At 47.4% G+C, this 21,549-nt stretch overlaps 1 protein-coding gene across 1 annotated transcript in view; it reads right to left on the bottom strand.

The window, feature by feature from the left end:
- The window catches only part of DUS2 (dihydrouridine synthase 2), a gene marked incomplete at its 5' end in the record, with an annotated part of 554,363 nt that overhangs the window by 17,731 nt on the left and 515,083 nt on the right, over window positions 1-21,549 (bottom strand). Inside the window, one exon of the mRNA XM_089676359.1 lies at window positions 9,556-9,629. Within this exon, the coding sequence (XP_089532485.1) occupies window positions 9,556-9,629 (74 nt within the window). The remainder of the gene's footprint in view (window positions 1-9,555; window positions 9,630-21,549) is intronic.

Here is a 21,549-nt window from a genome sequence, read left to right as displayed (position 1 = left end):
ACACAGGGGCTATCAATTGCACATAAAAGAAGTAGAAAATTAAAGAAATCAGTGCTCTAACACCAACAGGGCAAAAGATCGCCCACGCAGGGGCTATCAATGGCACTTAAATAACAAAACATAAATATAACACTGAGAATAACTCAGATAAAAGGCAGCTATCCACTGCCACACCAAAAGCAAACAAAGAAAAAAAAAAAAGGGGGGGGGGGGTGGTGGTAAAGGAAGGAGAAGTGGAGAAGTACGAAAGAAAAAAGATAACCAAACCAAGAGCAGGGATCCAAGAACGCCAAAGCCGAACAACATCACATCCCCAGACTACCCGGGGGGAGCGTGGGAAAGGTATATTGCAGCCACGGCTCCCATATTTTCAAGAATTTACATTGGGAGTCGTTGCAGATACTCGACATCTGTTCATTGAGCATCATAGTGGTCATACGGTCCCGCACCCCCTGAAAAGGGACAAACAGACTCTTCCAGGCCTGAGCAATTGTTCTAGAGGCCGACAAAAACAAATAGGAAGCCAACTTCTGCTGATGAGCCAAGAGGCCCGGGATGGGACAATGAAGCAAAGCATACCGAGCATCCCGGCGTATGGAGAGATGGAACAAAGTGAAAAGGAGGCCAAACACACGAGACCAAAAATGAAGCAGCCTCGGGCATGACCACCAGATATACAATACATCACCACGATGGCCACAACCCCGAAAGCATCGATCACTGGAGGCAGGATTTGCCTGTGCCAAACGAGCCGGAACCCAATACCAACGAAACAATACCTTGTAAGCCGCCTCCAGCGTGGTTGTATTAAATGAGCATTTAGCTATGAGTGACCAGGCCTTATTCCAGTCCCCCGGATCCACAGCCACTCCCAGGTCGCACTCCCACTGAACGACATATGAAAGAGAAGTATGCGACGAGCGTCTATTCAAAGCTGCGTAAAGAAGGGAAATAAGGCCTGGGGCGCCCGGCCGCTGTTGGCAAAGCAGTTCAAAGGCAGATTTCTGGTACGGGAAGACAGAAGTGCCCCGCAATGAGAGCAGCCAATGCCGCAATTGAAGGTAACGAAAAAATTCCGCCGGAGGGACATCCCGTGACTCCCGAAGAGAATTCCAGGTAGGGAAGGACCGAGAGGTCAAAAAGTGTCGTACCTGTGAAAACCATTGGTCACCCACCAAGAAAACGCCCTTGGTTGATCTAAACCTGGTGGGAAGAGGGGGTTGTTAGTGATTGGGAGCAAAGGCACCGAGTCCCACACTTGTAAGCCATGGAACAAAATTGGACTCAGTGTTGTGGGGCGCAGGGCAGGGGGAAGCCATAAAAGTGTTGATATCGCAATAGGAGCACAATTAGGTAATTCCAGAAGGACCCAGAGAGGTATGTCTGAGGAAGCATGCAACATGGATAGCGGGGTGATCTGGCTCGCCTGATAATATTTAGTAACATTGGGAACCCCAAGACCACCCTGGAGTCTATGAACAAAAAGCGTAGTTCTGGAAACCCTGGGGCGTTTATAGTCCCAGATAAAACGCATAATCTTTACCTGAAGCAACCGAAGGAGATGAGGAGGAACCCGCACTGGGAGGGTGCAAAAATAGTATAGCAATTTTGGCAAGATGGTCATTTTTACGGAATTAATCCGTCCTATCCATGACAGGTGCAGAAATTGCCAAGAATGCATAAGAGAAGACACGGAGCGAAGCAATGGATAATAATTTGCAGCAAACAGGGAGTCATAGGTGGGGGTTAAGCGGATGCCTAGGTATTCAGGAGAAGAAGAAGCCCATTTATAAGGGAAATGGGACTGTAGGCGCGAAACCAAATCTGAGGCCAAAGTAATATTAAGTGCGACAGTCTTATCCAAATTGATACAGAGACCCGAAATCAAGGAGAAGCGCTCAAGAACCTGTTGCAAATTTGGAAGCGTCGTCAAGGGGTTAGTGAGAGTCAAGAGGGCATCGTCTGCAAAAAGGTTCAACTTGAACGCCTGTCCAGCGTATGGAACCCCCGATACATTACAACCAGTCTGGAGTGCTATAGCCAACGGCTCAAGTGCCAGAACAAAGAGTGCTGGGGACAGGGGGCATCCCTGTCTCGTACCTCGCCAAATAGAAAAGGAATCTGAGAAATACCCAGCGTATTTTACGGAAGCCGAAGGGGAAGAATACAAGGCTTGAATCCAAGAAAGAATCGAGTCCCCAAAACCCCAGCGAGACAGCACAAACCGCAGATTGTCCCAGGATAGAGAATCAAAGGCTTTATATATGTCTAAGGACATTAAGAATCCCGGTATTTTCCGCTGTTGTAGAAAATGTATAAGATGGACCACCTTATGAACGTTATCACCCGCCTGTCTCCCAGGGATGAAACCCCTCCCAGGGATGGTCCCTGTGAATCAGGCTACGCAAATATTTATTGATACGACAGCTAAGAATCTTGCCTAATATCTTTAGGTCTTCATTAAGAAGAGAAATAGGCCGAAAGGCTTGCGGTTCCTGCACATCATCGGTCGTCTTAGGAATCATAGAGATATGAGCTCTAAGCGCGTCTGGAGAGGGCAAGGAGCCGTCATAACTCATTAAAATAATCAGCCAAGAAGGGTGCTAACAGGGTTGCAAATTTCTTATAGTAGAGGCCGGAAAAGCCATCCAGACCTGGGGCCGCGGTGGACCGTAGAGATTTAATAGCTTGTAGCACTTCTGGTGCACTGACACCGGCATTGAGGGCCTTCTGCGCTGCCTCAGATAGTCCAGGAAGGTGGAGGTCTTGAAAAAATGCCTCTGCCTGAGCCACAGGGAAGGGATCTGGTTTAGCGTAAAGGCGCGAGAGAAAGTCCGCAAAACGGGAGACAATCTGCTGGAGATTAGAAGTACAGCCACCCACGGGAAGTCGCAATCGGATCGGTTTGTGGGGTTTCCACACAGAATTGAGTTTCCTGGCCAGCATCGGACCGGGCTTATTCACACAGGAATAAAATTTATGTTTGGTCCAACGCAGGGCCCGTTCCGCCTCTGACGAGGCAAGTAGATCCAACTCTGCCGCCAGGGTGTCCCGAGCACGTTTATGGGCCATGGATGGGAATGACTTCCAACGGGCATCCGCAGAGGCCAACAGAGAATGAAGCTCCAAAAGTCGGCGCCCCTGTTCCTGCTTCCGAACCGCCACCAGCTGTATAACCTGACCCCGCACCGTGGCTTTATGCGCCTCCCACAGGGGAACTGCCGAAGAAACAGATCCTGAGTTTTCCGCGAAAAACGTGCGTACGAAAGATTCTATTTGTTGGCAAGTGACCTGGGTGGTCAATAAGGAATCATTAATGCGCCAGTGAAAAGGGCGCTGCACCGACCCAGAAAGGGCCAGGAGGAGTACCAGGGGATCATGGTCTGACCAGGGCGAGGAGGGAATAGCTATCCGCCTGACCAAAGGAAGCTGCTGAACATGCATGAATATATGGTCAATTGTACAAAAACTGTTATGAGAGTTGGAGTAGAATGTAAAGTCACCCTCAGTTGGGCGAAGTTCTCTCCAGACGTCCGCCAACCACGCCGTCCTCAAGAGAGAGCGCATACATTCCTCTAGCACCGAGTCATGAGAAGGGGCTGCCCCCTGGGCATAGCGCCTATCCAATGTGGAATCCAAGGTAACATTAGAATCTCCCAAAAGAAAAAGAAGACCCTTGGAGTGTCGGGAGACAATGGTGCAAAGATGAGAAAAGAATTTGTGTTGAAAGCGATTGGGTGCATAGTAAGAGACAAAGGTAACCTCCTGATCCCAGAGGATGCCCTGCAGAAGCAAGTACCTACCCGTGGGGTCCGCTATATTCCGAGCACAGACAAAAGGAAGATTGCGCTTGAAAGCTATTAGTACACCCCGGTGTTTCTCAGGGGCCGAGGCAGTGTAAAAGGTGGGAAAGTGAGGCGAAAGATACCGTGGAGCGGAGGACTGAGAAAACCTGGTGTCCTGTAAACATACCAAATCAATTTGTTGCAATTTGAGGTGATGGAAAACTTTAGCCCGCTTCTGAGGCGAATTAAAACCTTGAACATTCTGTGAGTATACTTTCAGAAGGGGTGAGGCCATGGCGGTATCAGCAGAGCATGCTCAGCAGAAAAAGCATAGGTCGGCCACCAGTTACCACTCCCAATGGCCTTCGGACCATGGCATCCCGAAACCCTGCATAAGGATACAACAAAAAAACAGAAAGGAAAAGAAAAGGGAGAAAAAAAAGAAGAAACAAGAAATATATATAGCAGTACAAACGTGTCACGTCAATGGTGACATGCATCCTCCTACACCTGAAGGATACCGGTTGGGGGTGGCTCTACCACCGAACACATGGCTGCAAATGAAAACATCAAAAACATAAGCCCCCAGGGGGCAAAAAGGCAATTAACACAGTAGAACAGAACACCAAAAGAAATAACTAAGAGTCCCAGAAGTGAGCACATCCACAGCAACCTTTCGATCGAGAACCCAGCTAAACTAGGGGCCAACCCCCTCCAGGAGGACAGCCACAGGCCGCCATAGAACCACTACACAACCCAAGTGGTCCCCCACCCATCTCCCAAAAAGGCCAACACCCGAGCAGGCCCACCAGACCAACCTGCCACCGGAGCCCAAGGGAACCATCACCCCATACCCAAACGAGAACCCGAACAATGGCACCCGGACCCGAGATAGGCCAGGACAGCAAAAAGTCATAATCCACGAGTCCAAGAGGAGACCCTACCCCCCATTCAGTGGTGGAACCCAAGAGAGTAGGCTGGATCAGGCCTAGTCTGGAACGCTAACAAACTGGAAGAGCCCTGGGGCCAAACTCACAGTCCCATCAGGAGAGTCCAACGGTGAAACACAACGCAGGAGATCCAAGACGCATCTTCAGCCCGGAGAAGAGCAGGATGGACTTGATCGTTGAGGGGTCTGAGGGAGGGCCCTCTTCCTGTTGGACGACCGCTCCCAGAGGCGGCCTGGTAGAAGCGGCCTTGCTGGGGATCCATTGAAGTGAGCAGGGCTCTGAGTAGCGGCCCCCGGCGGAAGAAGGTGCAAAGATTCCAGGAGCGATTGGGCCTCCTCCGGCGTAACAACAGAGTGACTGCGGCCCTGGTAGTTGAAGGTGAGGCGGAACGGAAAGCCCCAGGTGTATTTAATTCTGTGGTTCACCAGGACCGAAGTGAAGGGCTTCAACTGACGTCGTTTCTGCAGAGTGGTCTGGGAGAGGTCCGGGAAGAGCTGGTAGCGATGTCCCTGGAATCTGAGGTCTGGTTTGTTTCTGGCCACCAAGAGGATGGTTTCCTTAGTGCGGTAAAAAGTGAACTTGATGATGATGTCCCTCGGGGGCCCATCCGGTCGTCTGGGGCCCAATGCATGATGAATGCAGTCAAATTCAAGCCGGTCGATGGGAATTGCAGGCGTCAGCTCCTGAAACAGAGCAGTAGCGGTGGAGGTGAGATCTGTGATCGTTTCAGGTATACCCTTTAACCGCAAATTGCCGCGACGGGAACAGTTCTCGAAATCCTCAAGTCGGAGCAGCGCATCCGCTAATTCTTTCTTGAGGTCACACAAGTCCTGTTCGTGACCCTCAATGACTGTGGCCACCGCATCCATTTTATCCTCAAGATCATTCGTCCGATTGCCCAATTCTCGGATTTCACGCGAAAGTCGGTCAGCAAGCTTGGTGGTAGCGGAGGACAGTTCTGACTGTAGCATTGCCTTGAAACGGTGCAGAAGCTCAGCATCCCTTAGACCTGGAGGGGAAGACCGCAGGGAAGCTGATGATGCCAGGTCATCTTCACCCCTGGGATCCAGCCCACCTGCGGGTAGGGGCAGCGGGGGACCTGAAATCAGGACCGGGGCTTCAACTGCGGTCTCCGGGGGAAGACTCGATCCCGCGGACGGGGCTCTGGAAATCTCCGGCGGCAGGCCAAAAATCGAGGCCGCGGCTTCACCCGCGATCTCCGGCGGGTAGGCCGCAAGATTGAAAACGGGCTGCGGAGTGCTAGAAGCGCGGGAGGCAGCTGTTTTTTTCCCCCATCGGGGCACCAGGGGATGAGGGGCCAGGAGAGGTTGGAGGAGAGGCGAGAAACCCCCCCTGAGAGCTGAAAATCGGCTGATATGCCGGTGGTCAAGCAGCCAAGGTTAAATAGCAGCCATTCTTCAGGCTGCTCACGAGCGCCCCCCGTATTCTAATTATATTTTAACATATAGAGCCATTGTGCTTCTTTCTGCTGGGCACTTATACCCCCTTCCTTACCAGGCCAATTTTCAGCTTTCAGCACTGTCGCATTTTGAATGACAATTGTGCGGTCATGCAACATTGTGGGCATACACCCCGAGGGGTCAACAGGACCTAGGTTCCATATGGATGGACCATGGGCCTGCATAGCATGTTGTGGCCAACTTCATGCATTTTACTAAGTTCTGAGGTGGGTTCTCAAGCAGGATCCAACACAAACAATGCTACGGGCCATATATATATATATATATATATATATATATACCGTATTTTTCGCTCCATAAGACGCACCTGACCATAAGACGCACCTAGGTTTTAGAGGCAGAAAACAGGAAAAAAAAATTCTGAACTAATGGACTGCAGACATAGTACAGGAGATGACCAGAGACTGCGGACACAGTACAGGAGATGACCAGAGACTGCGGACACAGTTCAGGGGATGACCAGAGACTGCGGCCACAGTACAGGAGATGACCAGAGACTGCGGACACAGTACAGGAGATGACCAGAGACTGCGGAAACAGTGCAGGAGATGACCAGAGACTGCGGAAACAGTGCAGGAGATGACCAGAGACTGCGGAAACAGTGCAGGAGATGACCAGAGACTGCGGACACAGTACAGGGATGACCAGAGACTGCGGACACAGTACAGGGATGACCAGAGACTACGGACACAGTACAGGGATGACCAGAGACTGTGGACAGCACAGGGATGACCAGAGACTGCGGACAGCACAGGGATGACCAGAGACTGTGGATAGTACAGGGGATGACTGCTGACCTTTGGGGAGGGGGGGGGAGCGGGTACCTGAATTTGACAGATACCCGCTCCCACTTCCGCGGAGTTGTTCTTTCATCTTACCTGTTCCTCTATCCAGCCGCGCGCTGTCTTCCCAGCTTCTGTAATGGCGCTCGGCATGACAGCCGGGTGCCCAGTGCGCATGAGCGAGAAGCACTTGCGCTTTGTGATTGGTCCGGCGGCTTCTAGGATCTGTCATGTGTCCCAGGTGCCGCCTTACCATTCACAAAAAGCACCGCTTCCTGCGCGTGCGCACTTGGCACCCGGCTGTCATGCCCACACTACAGAAGCCGGAAAGACCGCGCCGCTGGATAGAGGAACGGGTAAGATGAAAGAACAACTCCACGGAAGTGGGAGCAGGTATCTGTCAAATTCAGGTACCCGCTCCCCCCCCCTCCCCAAAGGTCAGCAGTCATCTCTATAAGGTCCCGCTGTAGAGCTGAGCGGCCGGCCCGGTATTCTGACATGGCGGCAGTGGAAATACCGGACCGGCCGCTGAATATTCGCTCCATAAGACGCACTGACATTTTCCCCCCTTTTTTGGGGGGAAAAAAGTGCGTCTTATGGTGCGAAAAATACGGTATATATATTTATTTACAGCAGCGCTAGTTTTGATAAATCATATTGCATATATGCAAACAGTACATAAACATTATACCAATAAACACTAAAACAAATAAAGGATTGAAAAATATCACATAAGTGTAAACAGTGTATAAATATTATATCAATAAACATCACTATATGGGATAGAAAGAACAAAGTCCACTTCACCAAAATCCATAATATGAAAAAAAAAAACAGTTCCACATTTAAGAGTGCTGGAACACATTTTAGAACTGTTATTTTGTTTGTTTTTGTTCACATTTTTCACAACATGGACTTACGGACACAGTTGCTGGGAAGGATCAATGAACTTTGAGAGCATTCACCAGTACCCTCAGTTTATTGAGAACAACAAGCCATCAGCTGCAATGGCAGTACTTGTAGTCTATTCATTCACAGGAAACTGTGAATGAAACGACATGGCCATGTGGGTGGAGCCTCACTCAGCCGCACTGCTTTCAAACTGTGACAGCAGGTGCAGGGAGAAGAACCCCTGCCTGCTGTCACAGAGAGGGGAGCGCTGGCAGCAAGAGATGGGTGCACTGGAGCATGTTACACTATAAATATGAGTGTAACATGTAACATGCTCCTGTAGCACTGCCCCTTGGGACAAGCTGTAATATATTATGGGTCCTGCGCTCAATAGATCCAACCCTAAGCAAACCCAATCCCTCTGGCACAACTGGTAATGAATAGCAAATACCCCGCCAAGAAATTTGCTGACACAAGGTTAAATAAAACAAGAACAATTTTATGGAGAATAAAATGTAGTGTAGAGGGGTGGGGTTCCCCTTTCAACTTCAAAACTTACTTTTCTTCTTTTATGCAATGCAGTAAATTTGGTCTGCCACTAGAGGGCTTTACAGCCAAGAGTCTCCGGATGGCAGAGCCGCACTTTAAGCAGAATACAACTGATATCAAACAAATAAACTTACTTATACTCTATCAATGAAATGTATTACCCACACCGGTGTATGATTCTGCTTCTGAGGGGCGTTAGCCAAAAATCACCTCAGAGTCAGAACAGAATGCAATAAAGAGGTACCTCTAATAAAGCTACTAAGCCAGATTCCCCCACTTCAGTCCTTGTAACGGTGGAGCTCTAGTTGGTGCACGTTTAGTCCTTATAATGAAGTAAATAGCAGCTGAAGACTTCTTTGGAGTTTCAGCTGGTGTGGGTTACATCAGCTTTCACTAGGTTTCTGGGCTGAGAGGGTCCAACCTCAGTGTCTAAAGGCAACACAAAGCACCCCAAGACCAGGGGCAGTCGCAGGATGAAATCTCCCAGTATGTGTCAGTCCCCGGGGCGGACAGTCCCAATTACACTGGTGGTGAGGGGCAAAGCAGGCAGAGGGATCTGTGGCTTGCACAGGGCCCTGGATGGGTGAGATCCCAGCAGTGGGGTGCGGATGTCCCAGTCTATATGCAAAGTGTAAATGGTGTGTCTTACTCTCTCCAGGGGGACAGCTCACCAGACTCTGAACACACAGCAGGGTCCCTCTATCCGCGCTGAGTGCTGTAGTGCCTCCTCCTCTGCTTGGATGGGCTCCACGTGTCCCTGTCTTTTCTCCAGCCTTGTGTCTCTCTGTTCTCCCCTTCACTTCCTGCTTCCTCCCCTTCCCTGCATTCTTTGCTGTGTAGTGGATGAGTCATCAACTTGGCAGAATGCCCAGGTTTTACAAATAGGGGAGAGAGGAAGGACTGACTGCTCAACATGTGATTCCTTCTGAATCCTCTTGTACAAGGAGCCTGCTACACTCCTAAAGGTGAACTTATCCTTTGAACAGCTAAGGATGTTGTTACCTATATACTGTATGAACCCAGTTCAAAGTGAAGAACGTATATTAGCAGATGACGAAGTCGGAACTTTCACACTAAACACACTAAATAGTTGCAATATTAATTAATAATAACTCACCACAGAACAGAGCAGTATTTCTTTTCATTCACTGTGACAACTGAGTGGAAAAACTTATCAAGTGACCTCTGTACCTAGATGACATAAAATATCACAAAAAAAAATTTAAAAATGAATTAAATAAGCCACAGATGAAGAAAAACTAGTTACATCAGTTACAGTATGGGGAAGGAAACAATGTAAATGTCCATAATTATTAAATAGTTATATATCCCTAAGAATGTATACAGGAAGCTACAAAGCGCATTTAGGCTTTCTTCTGTAACAGGCATACTTTAGGATTGATGTTGATGTCCACCTTGTGGTGAGATTGCTGTATATTTTTTTAAATCAACGGGCTTTAAATGTAATTTATTTTATAGCATAAAAAATGCAATTACTATTACAAGGCTTAATAGTTTAACCACTTGCCTACTGGGCACTTATACCCCCTTCCTTACCAGGCCAATTTTCAGCTTTCAGCGCTGTCGCATTTTGAATGACAATTGTGCGGTCATGCAACATTGTGCCCATATGAAATGTTTACCATTTTTTTCTCACAAACAGAGCTTTCCTTTGGTGGTATTTTCTTGCCGCTGGGTGTTTTACTTTTTGTGCTATAAACAAAAAAAGAGCAAAAAATATGAAAAAAAAAGTTTCTTTGTTTCTATTATAAAATTTTGCAAACAGGTAATTTTTCTCCTTCACTGATGTGCATTGATGAGGCTGCACTGATAGGCAGCACTGATGGGCACTGACAGGCAGCATTAATGAGGTGGCACGTATAGGTGGCACTGATGATGGGTACTAATAGTTAGCACTGACTGGCGTCACTGCTGGGCACTGACTGGCACAACTGCTGGGCTGCACTGATGGGCACAGGTGGGTGGCTGTCAAGGTCCTACCTTTTCCCAGAGGTTATGTTACTCCATGTGCTGGCATCCATCTTGGATTTCTGCTGAGCATGGTGGGAAGCTTTTATGCCTTCAGGTCTCTGAGGTCCATCCCCCAGAGGGGTGTGGCTGAGTACATATAAGCCTGTGATCCGCACATGCTCTTTGCACTTGTGTCTTGTGTCTTTGTCTTGCTACAGCTCTGTGTATATGCTCGTGACTCTTCTGGTATTCTGACTCGGCTTGTGACTAAGACCATTCTCTGTGTTTTCCTTCGATCTGACCTTCCGTTGCTGAACCCGGCCTGTGACCTGTGATTCTCTGTCTACTGTTCTGTACTGTTTTGTCCTGTTGTTGTCGATTCGGCTTGCCTGACTATGCTATTGTCATTCTCACCAGCTACACGCCATTGGCGGCGGCCATTACCGCAGCCGGGGTGTCTCGGGGGCCGCGACCTGGTTCCTGGCTGCGTCAAGTCCATCCCCACCATCAGGGGCCCTGGTGAAGGGCAGCCTGGGACTTAGACTCCGCGCCCTGAGGGACTTCGGTCTGTTGGTGGTGGTTGTCGTCAGCCAGTGCCTTACCCTGCCACTAGGCCTACCTGTCCGTTCCACAGCCCTGCCCTGACAGTGGCACTGCTGGGCACAGGTGGGTGGCACTGCTGGGCACAGGTGGGCGGCACTGGTGGGCACCGATCATCAGGGCACTGATGATCAGTGCTGATCCCTGCTCTGACAACTGCTGGTTCTCAGCAGTACTTTCCCTATGTTCTCACAGTGTGAGGAAAGTGCAGCCGAGAACCGGCAATTGCATTTCCCTGTGATCATCGTGTCATTGGACACGGCTGATCATGTGGTAAAAGGCAGCTGTGATTGCAGGAGAGCGCGTTCTGGGAGGACGTCATATGACGCCCTCCCAGAACTGGCCGGCCGCAGTGCAGCCGTCATTCGGCTATCTGAGGTCAGCAACTAGTTAAAGGATAAGTTTACCTTTAGAACATGTTGCTCGTTCCACTCGCTTTTAGGATGGAACATGGAACATGTTCCCATAGCTACAGTTGCGCCCATCGCCCCCACTGAGGACCTGCACTCTCTACTTGTAGCGGTATCGGTGAAAGTACACCTACCACACAATGGGGAAAGTGGACCAGAACACCTCCGCATCCTATTCCCACTCTCCTCCGAGCACCTATCTCACAGCCAAACAGAAATATACCAGATCACGTCTGCTTACAACAGGGACACACCACTGCCATCTTCTTCCTCTCCTCCTCCGTCAGCAGCAGCCTGCACCGCTCAGAGCCCTGTGAGACACAGTCTACAACAGCATGATCTCTCCTCAGTGGTTCACACACTTTCTCTGGGAAATCTCCAGGCAGTGGCAGCTGATATTAAGGACACCCAAACTACAGGCTTAGCTGAACTATGCAGTGACCTCCAGACCCTGGTCACAAGACTAGAAGGGGTTGAACTCACTACCAGATCACACACGGAAGCCATAGAGCAGGTGCAGCAAGCGACCAAAAACCATTCGCATCACATCTGTGATCTCTATAGGCACCTAGAAGATCTTGACAACCGTGGGCGCAGACATAACATCAGAATATGCGGTCTCCCAGAATCAGTAGAACCGGGTGATGTCCCTAAAGCAGTGGTTGCAATTTTCAACGACTTGTTAGGCCAACCGCCCACAACTCCCATTGAGATGGAATGCATACATAGATCCATTCGCTCTAGGGGCAGAGATACCAACCCCCACGTGACATTGTATGCGGTCTGGTCAGCAGCCCACTTAAGGAAGACATTCTATGACGCGCTAGAGAGAAATGTCTCCTTCTACACTGCGGTACAGAAATTCAGCTCTTCCAGGACCTCTCCAACCTAACTCTGCAACAAAGAAAATACTCCAGGGGAATCCCGTACAGATGGAAGTTTCCTTTTTGCCTCTCGGCAACCGCATATGGTCATACAGCATACCTGAGGGTCCCGAAGGATTTGCCTCATTTTTGTGCTGCTGATATTCCTCTGGTCGACATACCAGACTGGTACCACTCACTTTATCTTCCTGATTCTTGGAACTCTAATACAGGAGCAAGCCACATGGAATGGCAAGGTCAACAACTTTGCCATCGCAGATCAATCCCTTCAACTCCCCGAGACCTGCGGTCCAAGAGACCCACGTGGAGAACAGCCTGACAGCCTCTCCAGTGCATCGGAGACCTCGCCACAAAGTCTGACTGAAAAAGAATAGATACACGCCTGATAACGCATAGCTTGACGCATTATCCTCCATCTCACATTTTTTGTATGAGGACTGACTCCTCACGGAATTGATTGCCTTTTGGATTTATCCATATTCTATTCTCCCTGGTTCCTGCCTGCTTCCTCCCCCTACTGGATGTACACTGTGAAAAGCGCACTTCTAGACTGGGGGACCCTCCGAGGCCTTACTGGCCCCCTGGCTATTTAAACATGGAAGATTTTTCCAGAAAAGAAGATATTCAGTCTACACAATAGGAGATATTCAGTCTACACAACTCCTGACTAGTGGAGAAATCCGACTTTTCATCCACTCTTCAACCGCCCTCCTCCTCGTCTCCGGTTCGCCTAGCAGGCCAACTCCCTCCCTCGTGCCTTGGAGATGTACAAGCTCATGCATATACACAAAGGTCTCTACTGGCATATCAAGGCTGGGAATTCGTGGACTCTCTTCCACAATAAGAATCCTTCCTGGATCTTACATGAATGGTCGCAAGATGATGGACCCTTGCATCTACTCCTGTCACCTTCACTGAATGTTGCCTATTTGCTACATCCTGCTGCTTCGATACAAGGTCCCACTGTTGGATATTACTGCTATGGCCACAACAACTCTATCTCCATACTTTTCACCAACCACAAAGAACGTGCTGGTTCTTGCTGGCTTTTATCAGAGCCCAAACTACAGATGAGTGACGCCCCTGGATAGACCTCATGATGACTAAGTGATACAAGGCCTTATTGTGACATCATTCCTCCCTGCGACCTACTTCTGTCCAATCTGTCCTGGTCGGGGGTCCCTACCCATATTACATTCTGCCACTCCACCATCTTCCTGGTCCGCCCTCTAAACACTTATGCTCCAGGCAAGGTTAGGACTCTGGTTTATGCTGGTCTCTAGGCCTCATTGATATGGTAAATTTGCATGTTACCATATGATTGTTCTGTTATTTGTCTGTATTTTTTGTGTTCTCTCCTCAATTTTTGTAAAGTTGCAGGTTTCTAGTATTTTGCCTTTTCCTTCTCAGTGTGCTCTTCTCTTGCATTGTTAGGCCTCTGCCCTGATTATCCCTGGCGAAACTAGACTGGAAGCCTGCAAACCTCCAACACCTCACTCATTTCTCCCCCAAGGGACACTATGCTTAACTCTGTGTCCTATACCTCAACCATAGTCAACCATTGTCCCCCACTTAGCAGGTTGATACCAGGCTTACTGTTGTGATTATTCGGCTGTCCTTACCCCTGCATACACTAATCCTGGGTGACTCAATCCTATACTTTATACTCTAAGAGGAGATCACTGTGAGAACTCTCTATGAATTTGCCTAATCGATGTTATGCGCTGAAACGTAACTATCCCACCCCCCCTTTCTCCTTTACCGCACGCTCCGCCTTTCTGTCCCATGCCAGCCTTAACCCACACAAGCGGATACTCTCACCTACCCTTCCTAAAGCCTTAGGGGTCTCCCTTGCGGCGGCGACTCCCCATCCGGATCTACGCCACCCTCGTTCTCCACACAGTAGGCTCTGTGAGCTGTTACTGACTTCTCTAGTAATTCCCCCCTCCCCTTTCATTGTGAGAAAAGCTGGGCTATTCTCACCTCCGGATTATTCTCTTTCTCTTCCCCTTTTCCTACTGAACACCCCTCTCTACTCCCAACCCCCTTTTTTTTTCTCCCCTCCCCTCTCTCCCCCCCAATTTCCAACCCCTCCTGTCCCCCTCCCATTACACCCTCCCCTCCATAGGTCTGTGTAAGTCAGTCTTCCCCACACCCCCCCTTATCTGACCTTTGCACACCTGCCCCTGATCTTGCCCCTTCCATCATGGGAACCCCCAGGACCTCTTCAGGCTGCTCCTCCTTGAAAGAGCTTTCCCTCAACGCTAAAGGTCTGAACAAGCTCGAAAAACACTCCCTACAGCTCTCATCTTTGCACAAACATAAAGCTGATGTTGTCTTCTTACAAGAGATGCATTTTTGCTCTTATTCTATCCCTAAACTCTTTCGTACATACTATCCAATGTTGTAGCATGCTTCCAAAGAACTATCCAAATCTAAAGGAGTCTCAATTCTAATTGCCAAACACCTCCCCTTGGCTGTAACGGATTCCTTAATCAACCATGAAGGCTGTTACCTGTTTCTAAAGGGGAAACTAGCTGACAGACCCATCACATTAGCTAATATCTACTCCCCCAATGTCAAGCAGTTATCCTTTTTCCAATCAGTTGTTAATCTGCTTGCCTCTTTCCATACAGGATTGTTAACCATGGGGGGTGACTTCAATGTTCCCTTACACCCTCTAGTAGACTCTTCCTCAGGCACATAATTCATTGCCCTATAAAGCGTTGCGTCAGATCCACATACAACTCCAAGACCTTCTTCTCCACGATACATGATTGATTACCTCTTTCTCACTCAAAATGACTTGCCTTACCTGCAGGATGCCACTATTGAACTGATGTTGATCTCGGACCATCATCCTATTAAGCTCACATTACACTTCCCTGAAAGACAGACCTACACCAAAACGTGGCGATTGGACACCTCACTCTTATCCCACAGTTCATGAGGCTACCATTCACACTGAACTCATTGAGTATTTCAACACAAACCGCACCCCAGACACCTCTCCCTTGACACCGTGGGAAGCCCATAAATGTGTCATACACGGGACTTTTATTGCCCTCGCCACAAAACACAAACGAGTAAGGCAAACCTGTATAAATACCCTAATAGATCGTATTGCTTTCCTGGAAAGAGCCCACAAAGCACTCAAGCATCACTAAGTTTAAAAGACCTGACAGATGCACGCTCTCAGCTTTCGGAAAAATTGGGCAAAATGATGAAACGTAAATATGTCCTGACACAAAAACTCTTTTATGAGCATGCTAATAAAAGTGGCAAATACCTTGCCAGAGCTCTTCACGCAAAGAAAGCTTGTTTAACGGTTCACTGAATACGGGGTAATGACAGTTCCATAGCTACTTAGAATGCAGACATTGCTTCTCAATTTGAGCATTACTACAACAACTTATACAATCTCCCCTTGGAGTCCCCACCTAATGGTGGCAACGAGTCCAGATCCCTCAAGATCTCCGACTTTTTGCGCTTATATAGCCCGAAACCTGTTTCGCAGGACACAGTTCAAGACTTGGAAAGGTCTATATCCAACATGGAGTTAGAACAGGCAATCAAACAACTAAAGCCTGGGAAAAGCCCTGGCGGTTTCTCTGGAGCCTACTACAAAATGTTTTCAGATATCCTACATACTTTGTTCCTATCGGCCTTCAACACCTTCTCCACGCTCCCTGATTCGCAACATCATCTCGTAGAGGTGTATATTACGGTCATCCCCAAAGGAGAGTGGTCAACTATAGGCCCATATCTCTATTGAACGCTAATGTCAAAATCTATGCCAAGATCTCAGCTAACCACCTCCTCCCCGTCAACCTAGATCAGATGGGCTTTGTCCCTGACAGGGAAGCCAGGGACAATACCATCAAGGCCCTTAACCTTCATCATTGGCTACACACCTCTAAAAGTTGAAGTTTTCCTCTCTCTGGATACTGAGAAGGCTTTCGACAGGTTGGCTTGGGACTATATGGCGGTGGTCCTGAGGACCATTGGCCCTCGGCAACACATGCTGAACTTTATCATGGCCCTGTATTCCCACCCAAAAGTCTAGGTATGCGTAAATGGCCACCTGTCGGATGCCTTCTTACTCCGTAACGGCACGTGTCAAGGGTGCCCCCTCTCACCGCTACGTTTCGTTCTGACGTTTGAACCACTTCTCCGTAGACTTTGTTCCAACCAAGACATAAAGGGCATCTAAGTCTCAGGACGCGATTACAAGATAGCCGCATATGTGGACAACATTTTGCTATTCCTGTCCGAACCCCGTCTTACTCTACCCAATTTGCTTAAAGATTTTGCACATTTCCAGAGTATTTCACACTAAAAGATTAACTTTTCCAAATCTTATGCTCTGAACATCTCTCTTTCCACAGACTTGGTCTCTTTCTGCCAGTCCCATTTTCCCTTCACCTCGAAAGCCGATGCCATCACTTACCTGGGTATTCAACTTCCATGCGACCTTTCTGAACTCTACGAAAAACTTCCTTCCTGCTCTCCGTTCTATTCAATTTGATCTACAGGAATGGCATATACCCTTCTTCTCCTGGTTTGGGACGGCAGCCATACTAAAGGTGAACATCCTTCCCCATCTCCTCTACTTGCTACAAGCCCTGCCCATCCACTTGCTCCCTGCATTATTTACTCTCTGCAGGTGGATCTGCTCTCAGTTTCTTTGGAGTCACAAACACCCGCATATCTATTTCTCTCAATTGGTGCTCCCTAAATCCAAGGTGGGATTGGGCTCCCAGATTTCCAAAAATATCACTGGGCTTGTCATCTCTCCAGAATCATTGACTGGAATGTCCATTCATCTACTAAGTCCTGGGTGAATCTGGAAGGCACTTTCTCGCAAACGCCCATTGCTTCAACTCCCTGGCTTAATGTAAAACATTTACCCCAAACACTTCTCACTCACCCACTCATAGGTCCAACTCTGAAAACCTTCTACTCGGTTTGTAAGACAATTCCGATCTCTTCTATACCAAGCCCACTGACCTCTATACATTTAAACCCAGAATTCCCCCCCAGGAATGCAGGAGAATTTCCTTGCTGGAAACTGGCCCTATTGGCACATCCGTGCAAAGCCCTTATTTTATGACGGCCAAGTGGTGACCCATATGTCCCTAGCCAGGTCCATGCAGAAACAGACCTTTCCCTTTTGGGTATATCTCCAGATAAGGCACTTTTTTCAGACCCCGGCTAACCTACATAAATGGAATGGACCTCTTACTCCCTTTGAGACGGTTTGTTCCAAAGCTGAACCTCAACAACACCTTGTGTCAACCATGTATCTTTTATTGTTCTGTAACCAAGCACCTCAGTCACTTCCAGATTACCGTTCAAGGGAAAAAGACATCCATTGTAATGACAGCTTTGGACTGGGAACGTATTTTTATCTCCCTCATAAAGGTTCCGTTAAATGTTTTCACCCAGGAATATGGGTACAAACTTTTCTTACACTGGTACAAGACTCCCTCGAGAATTCATCGGTTCATTGTCTCAGTGTCCAATAAGTGTTGGAGATGTGGTGTGGCGGTGGGCTCTCTTCTATATATTTGATGGGATTGCCCCTCTATACAAACCTACTGGGCAGAGGTGCATCATATTACTTCCTCAAGGAACCAGCAAACACAAATGCTCCTGCGCTTGGGGATGGACTCGATGCAGGCTACAACCACATTAAGAATGTCCTGGAACATGCACACCTTGCTGCCCTCACCGGGGGAATCCAAACATACTGAATGAGGAAAGAATAAACAGAGGGCGCACAGGCCTAGTGCATTACCATAAAAAAATGTTTAATAAAAAATAAAGTAGGTGTTGTACTCACAAACGACACTAAAGTCAAGGCACATCATAAAGAACAGCTGGGTCAACACCGCGCTGAGTAACAGTCCGCAATAGGGAGTGTAGACATCCAATAGGCTGACGCGTTTCGAGGACTTGTGGCTCTGAGGAAGAGGCAAGTCCTCGAAACGCATCAGTCTATTGGATGTCTACACTCCCTATTGCGGACTGTTACTCAGCGCGGTGTTGACCCAGCTGTTCTTTATGATGTGCCTTGACTTTATATTGTCGTTTGTGAGTACAACACCTACTTTATTTTTTATTAAACATTTTTTATGGTAATTTATTACTTCCTCAGTCTCTACCCTCACCCTCGATTACTCACCAGCCCAACTTCTCCTTCATCACACCTCCCTCCCCAGCAAATTGTATCTTAAATCGTTAGCAATGCACATGATCAATGCTGCTAGACTCTGTATACCGGTTCTTTGGGGGTTCCACTCGTGCTGCGTTGGTCCACGACTGTCTTACCTGCCTTGGTAGAATTGTGGACATGGAAGAAATGATCGCGACATCTCAGGATAATCCCACAAAATTTTCACACACCTGGTCCTGCTGGACTCGCTTTCAAACCACCTTGGAATACCATATCCTTCAGCTCCCCGCCAGCCAACTACCAGATGAAGAGCTCAGGTTGAGAGCAACGCCTACATACCCATTTGTTATCTTAATGTTCTTCTCAGGCCTCATGTCTAAATACCCCTTCTCACCAAAGGGTGAGGAGGCAGCCCATATAAGGGATAGCTTTGGTCTTTGTCAGGTCCCTTAACTTAATGGTTTCAGAAGTGCTTCATGGCCTAGTCTACACTCCACCACCCTGTCCCCCTCCTCCCCATTGCCTTCCCTTTCCTCCCCTCCCTTCATCCCTCCCCCGCCCCTCATTTCCCTTTCCCCCCCACCCCCTCCCCTTTTTATATTTTCTTTCTCCTTCGTGCCCCCTTTTCTCTCATCCATGAATTTCCCTCTTTTCCTTTTGTACTTTATTTCCTGTGCTTGTTCCATTGCCGATCTCTATGACACCCCCTTCTCCGTCTTCTTGGCTGAAACTATTCCTCTCGCAACATAGACGCCCCTACCTACACATGCTCTTGATCAACATCACCTGAAGTCTTCATTGGCTATACTTAATACTACCGCTCACACGATAACATGCTCTCCACCACTCAGATCCCTACTTCATTTCGTTCACAACTCACCGCATGACGTCAATTTACTCACCCCTTCTTCCCCATTGCCCCCTCCCAAGGGAACATTAGTAGCTCTTAGATGGTTATTGACCGACACCTTGCCTACCCTACATTACTCTGAATATACTTTATCCTTCCTTGATCATATCTATTTCGGAGAGGCTATATTATGCATCTTTGTTGGAAATATTTTCTTATTGTTATTGTCAATATAAAGTGCGTCTTTCAAGATTGCATATGACGCTCAGACCATTGTGCCTCCTATGATCACTTTGCATACACTGTACCAATTCATTTTTCTTGTTCTGTTCTTTTTCTCAATAAAGATATTATGGGGGAAAAATGTATCTCTGGGGAGCTGGACAATTGCATTTTTTTTTTTGCAAATTCTCTTCTATTCTTTTTTTGTTTTATTTTTTTTTTAAAGTGTAAGTTACAAAACAAAGCCTATTGGGCATACCCAGGTAAGAAAACTAAAAACAAAACAGATAACAAACACTTTAACTGTTAAGCTTTGTGACGACCAGTGCCAGCCGTCACTTCCCTGCCGTACTAATAAGATAGGAGCAATACAAATGGTCTCCAAAGCTCCACAACGTAAACTGAAGTATGCTATACCAAATACAAGGATACCACAAGCTAAAAAGTTAATGGGGTAAATCAATAGAAGCCACTGAATCTCTTGCGTCTATCAATATATCCCAGATTTGACTGAATTTGTGAAGACAACCCATTGACTAGTATACAAATTTATACAATGGGATTGTTTTGTTAACTATATGCTTCCAGAAATCAAATGTAGGAGCTTGTGGGGTCTTCCATTTGAGAAGAATTACTTTACGTGCATAAAAAAGTAGTAAACCCAAGCAAACATAGCCACGGCTAAAAGATGAACTAAACCTAACATGGATAAATTCACCTTTAAGGGTACAGAAATGCTCGTTACAGACCTAATACATTGAATGGCCTCCAACCAAAGAGATTGAATTGCTAGGCAATCCCAAAATACATGTAGGAATGTCGCTGGATCTTCTGGGCAACAGCAACATTTAGCGGAGTGGGATGGATAAATCCTATGGAGTTTTTTGGGGGTGAAATATATTCTATGTAGTATTTTAAACTGAACTAAGCGATCTCTAGTTGAAACAAATGACTGCATGGAACATTCCTAGATGTCCTCAAAAACCTCTGTATCTAGCTCAGGCACCTCCTCCCGCCAGCTGGAGAGCAGCCTATCTATCTTCATGAACCGTTGGTAGCAGATATTTATATATACTAGACAATGGTTTCACCAAATCATCAGTATGCAATAGAGATTCAAGTCCTGACACCTCAAAAGATATGGGTTGATTACAAAATTGCTGCTGGAATGCATGACGCAGATGGAGGTACCTGAACAAATATGAATTAGGGAGAGTATACTTTATTTTCAAAGAGTGAAAAGTTTGAAGAGTACCCGCCTCACAAATTTGTGGAAGATATTTGATCTCTTTAGACGCCCAGACATTAGGATCTGGGCATAAGAAGAATTTATTGAGATGGGGGTTCAGCCACAAAGGCATGTGAGGTGACCACTGGTTGAAGGTGGCAGGATGATACAATTGCCAAGCCTTAATAAGTGATTTCATGGATTCTGTAATAGGGTAAGGAGCCGAAGCCCCTATAAATAGCAGGCTTTTCATTGCCTCATAGTCATGTTCATTGCAGTGTTTCTCTCGTTTGCCACCAGCCAGTTATGAGCATGAGTAAGCAAAGCAGCAATATAATAGGTATACAAGCTAGGGCATGCCAACCCCCTTGTGTCCAGGGCTCGTGGAGAGTAGCCAATTTAAACTTGGGCCGTCCAGAGCCCCCAAGAATAAATTAGGTGCTTTCTTAAGGGAAGGCCCGGGGTCATTAAGAAATAAGACTAAATCATCACTGTATAGTGCTACCTTCTCTGTGATGAGGCACACTGGGATTCCTATAATTAGGGGATTATTATGGATAGCCTGAGCAATGTGTTTCCTTGTTCAAACGTTTTATTGAATTTTCCTTGTTCAAACACTTTATTAACAATGAAGCAATGTAACAAGGACAGAGAGACATTACCAGTATATATTAGGCATTGTACTGACAACAAAACATAGGGAATAAAAATCACAGTGTCAATGTCCTTATGATAAGGAGGAAAGAGAAGATCACAAAAACAATGCTA

This window comes from Staurois parvus, unplaced genomic scaffold (assembly GCF_062004578.1).
Source record: "Staurois parvus isolate SC_StPar_1 unplaced genomic scaffold, SC_StPar_1.0 ptg000167l, whole genome shotgun sequence".
Classification (NCBI taxonomy): domain Eukaryota; kingdom Metazoa; phylum Chordata; class Amphibia; order Anura; family Ranidae; genus Staurois; species Staurois parvus.
This window is presented reverse-complemented; position numbering and strand designations above follow the sequence as displayed.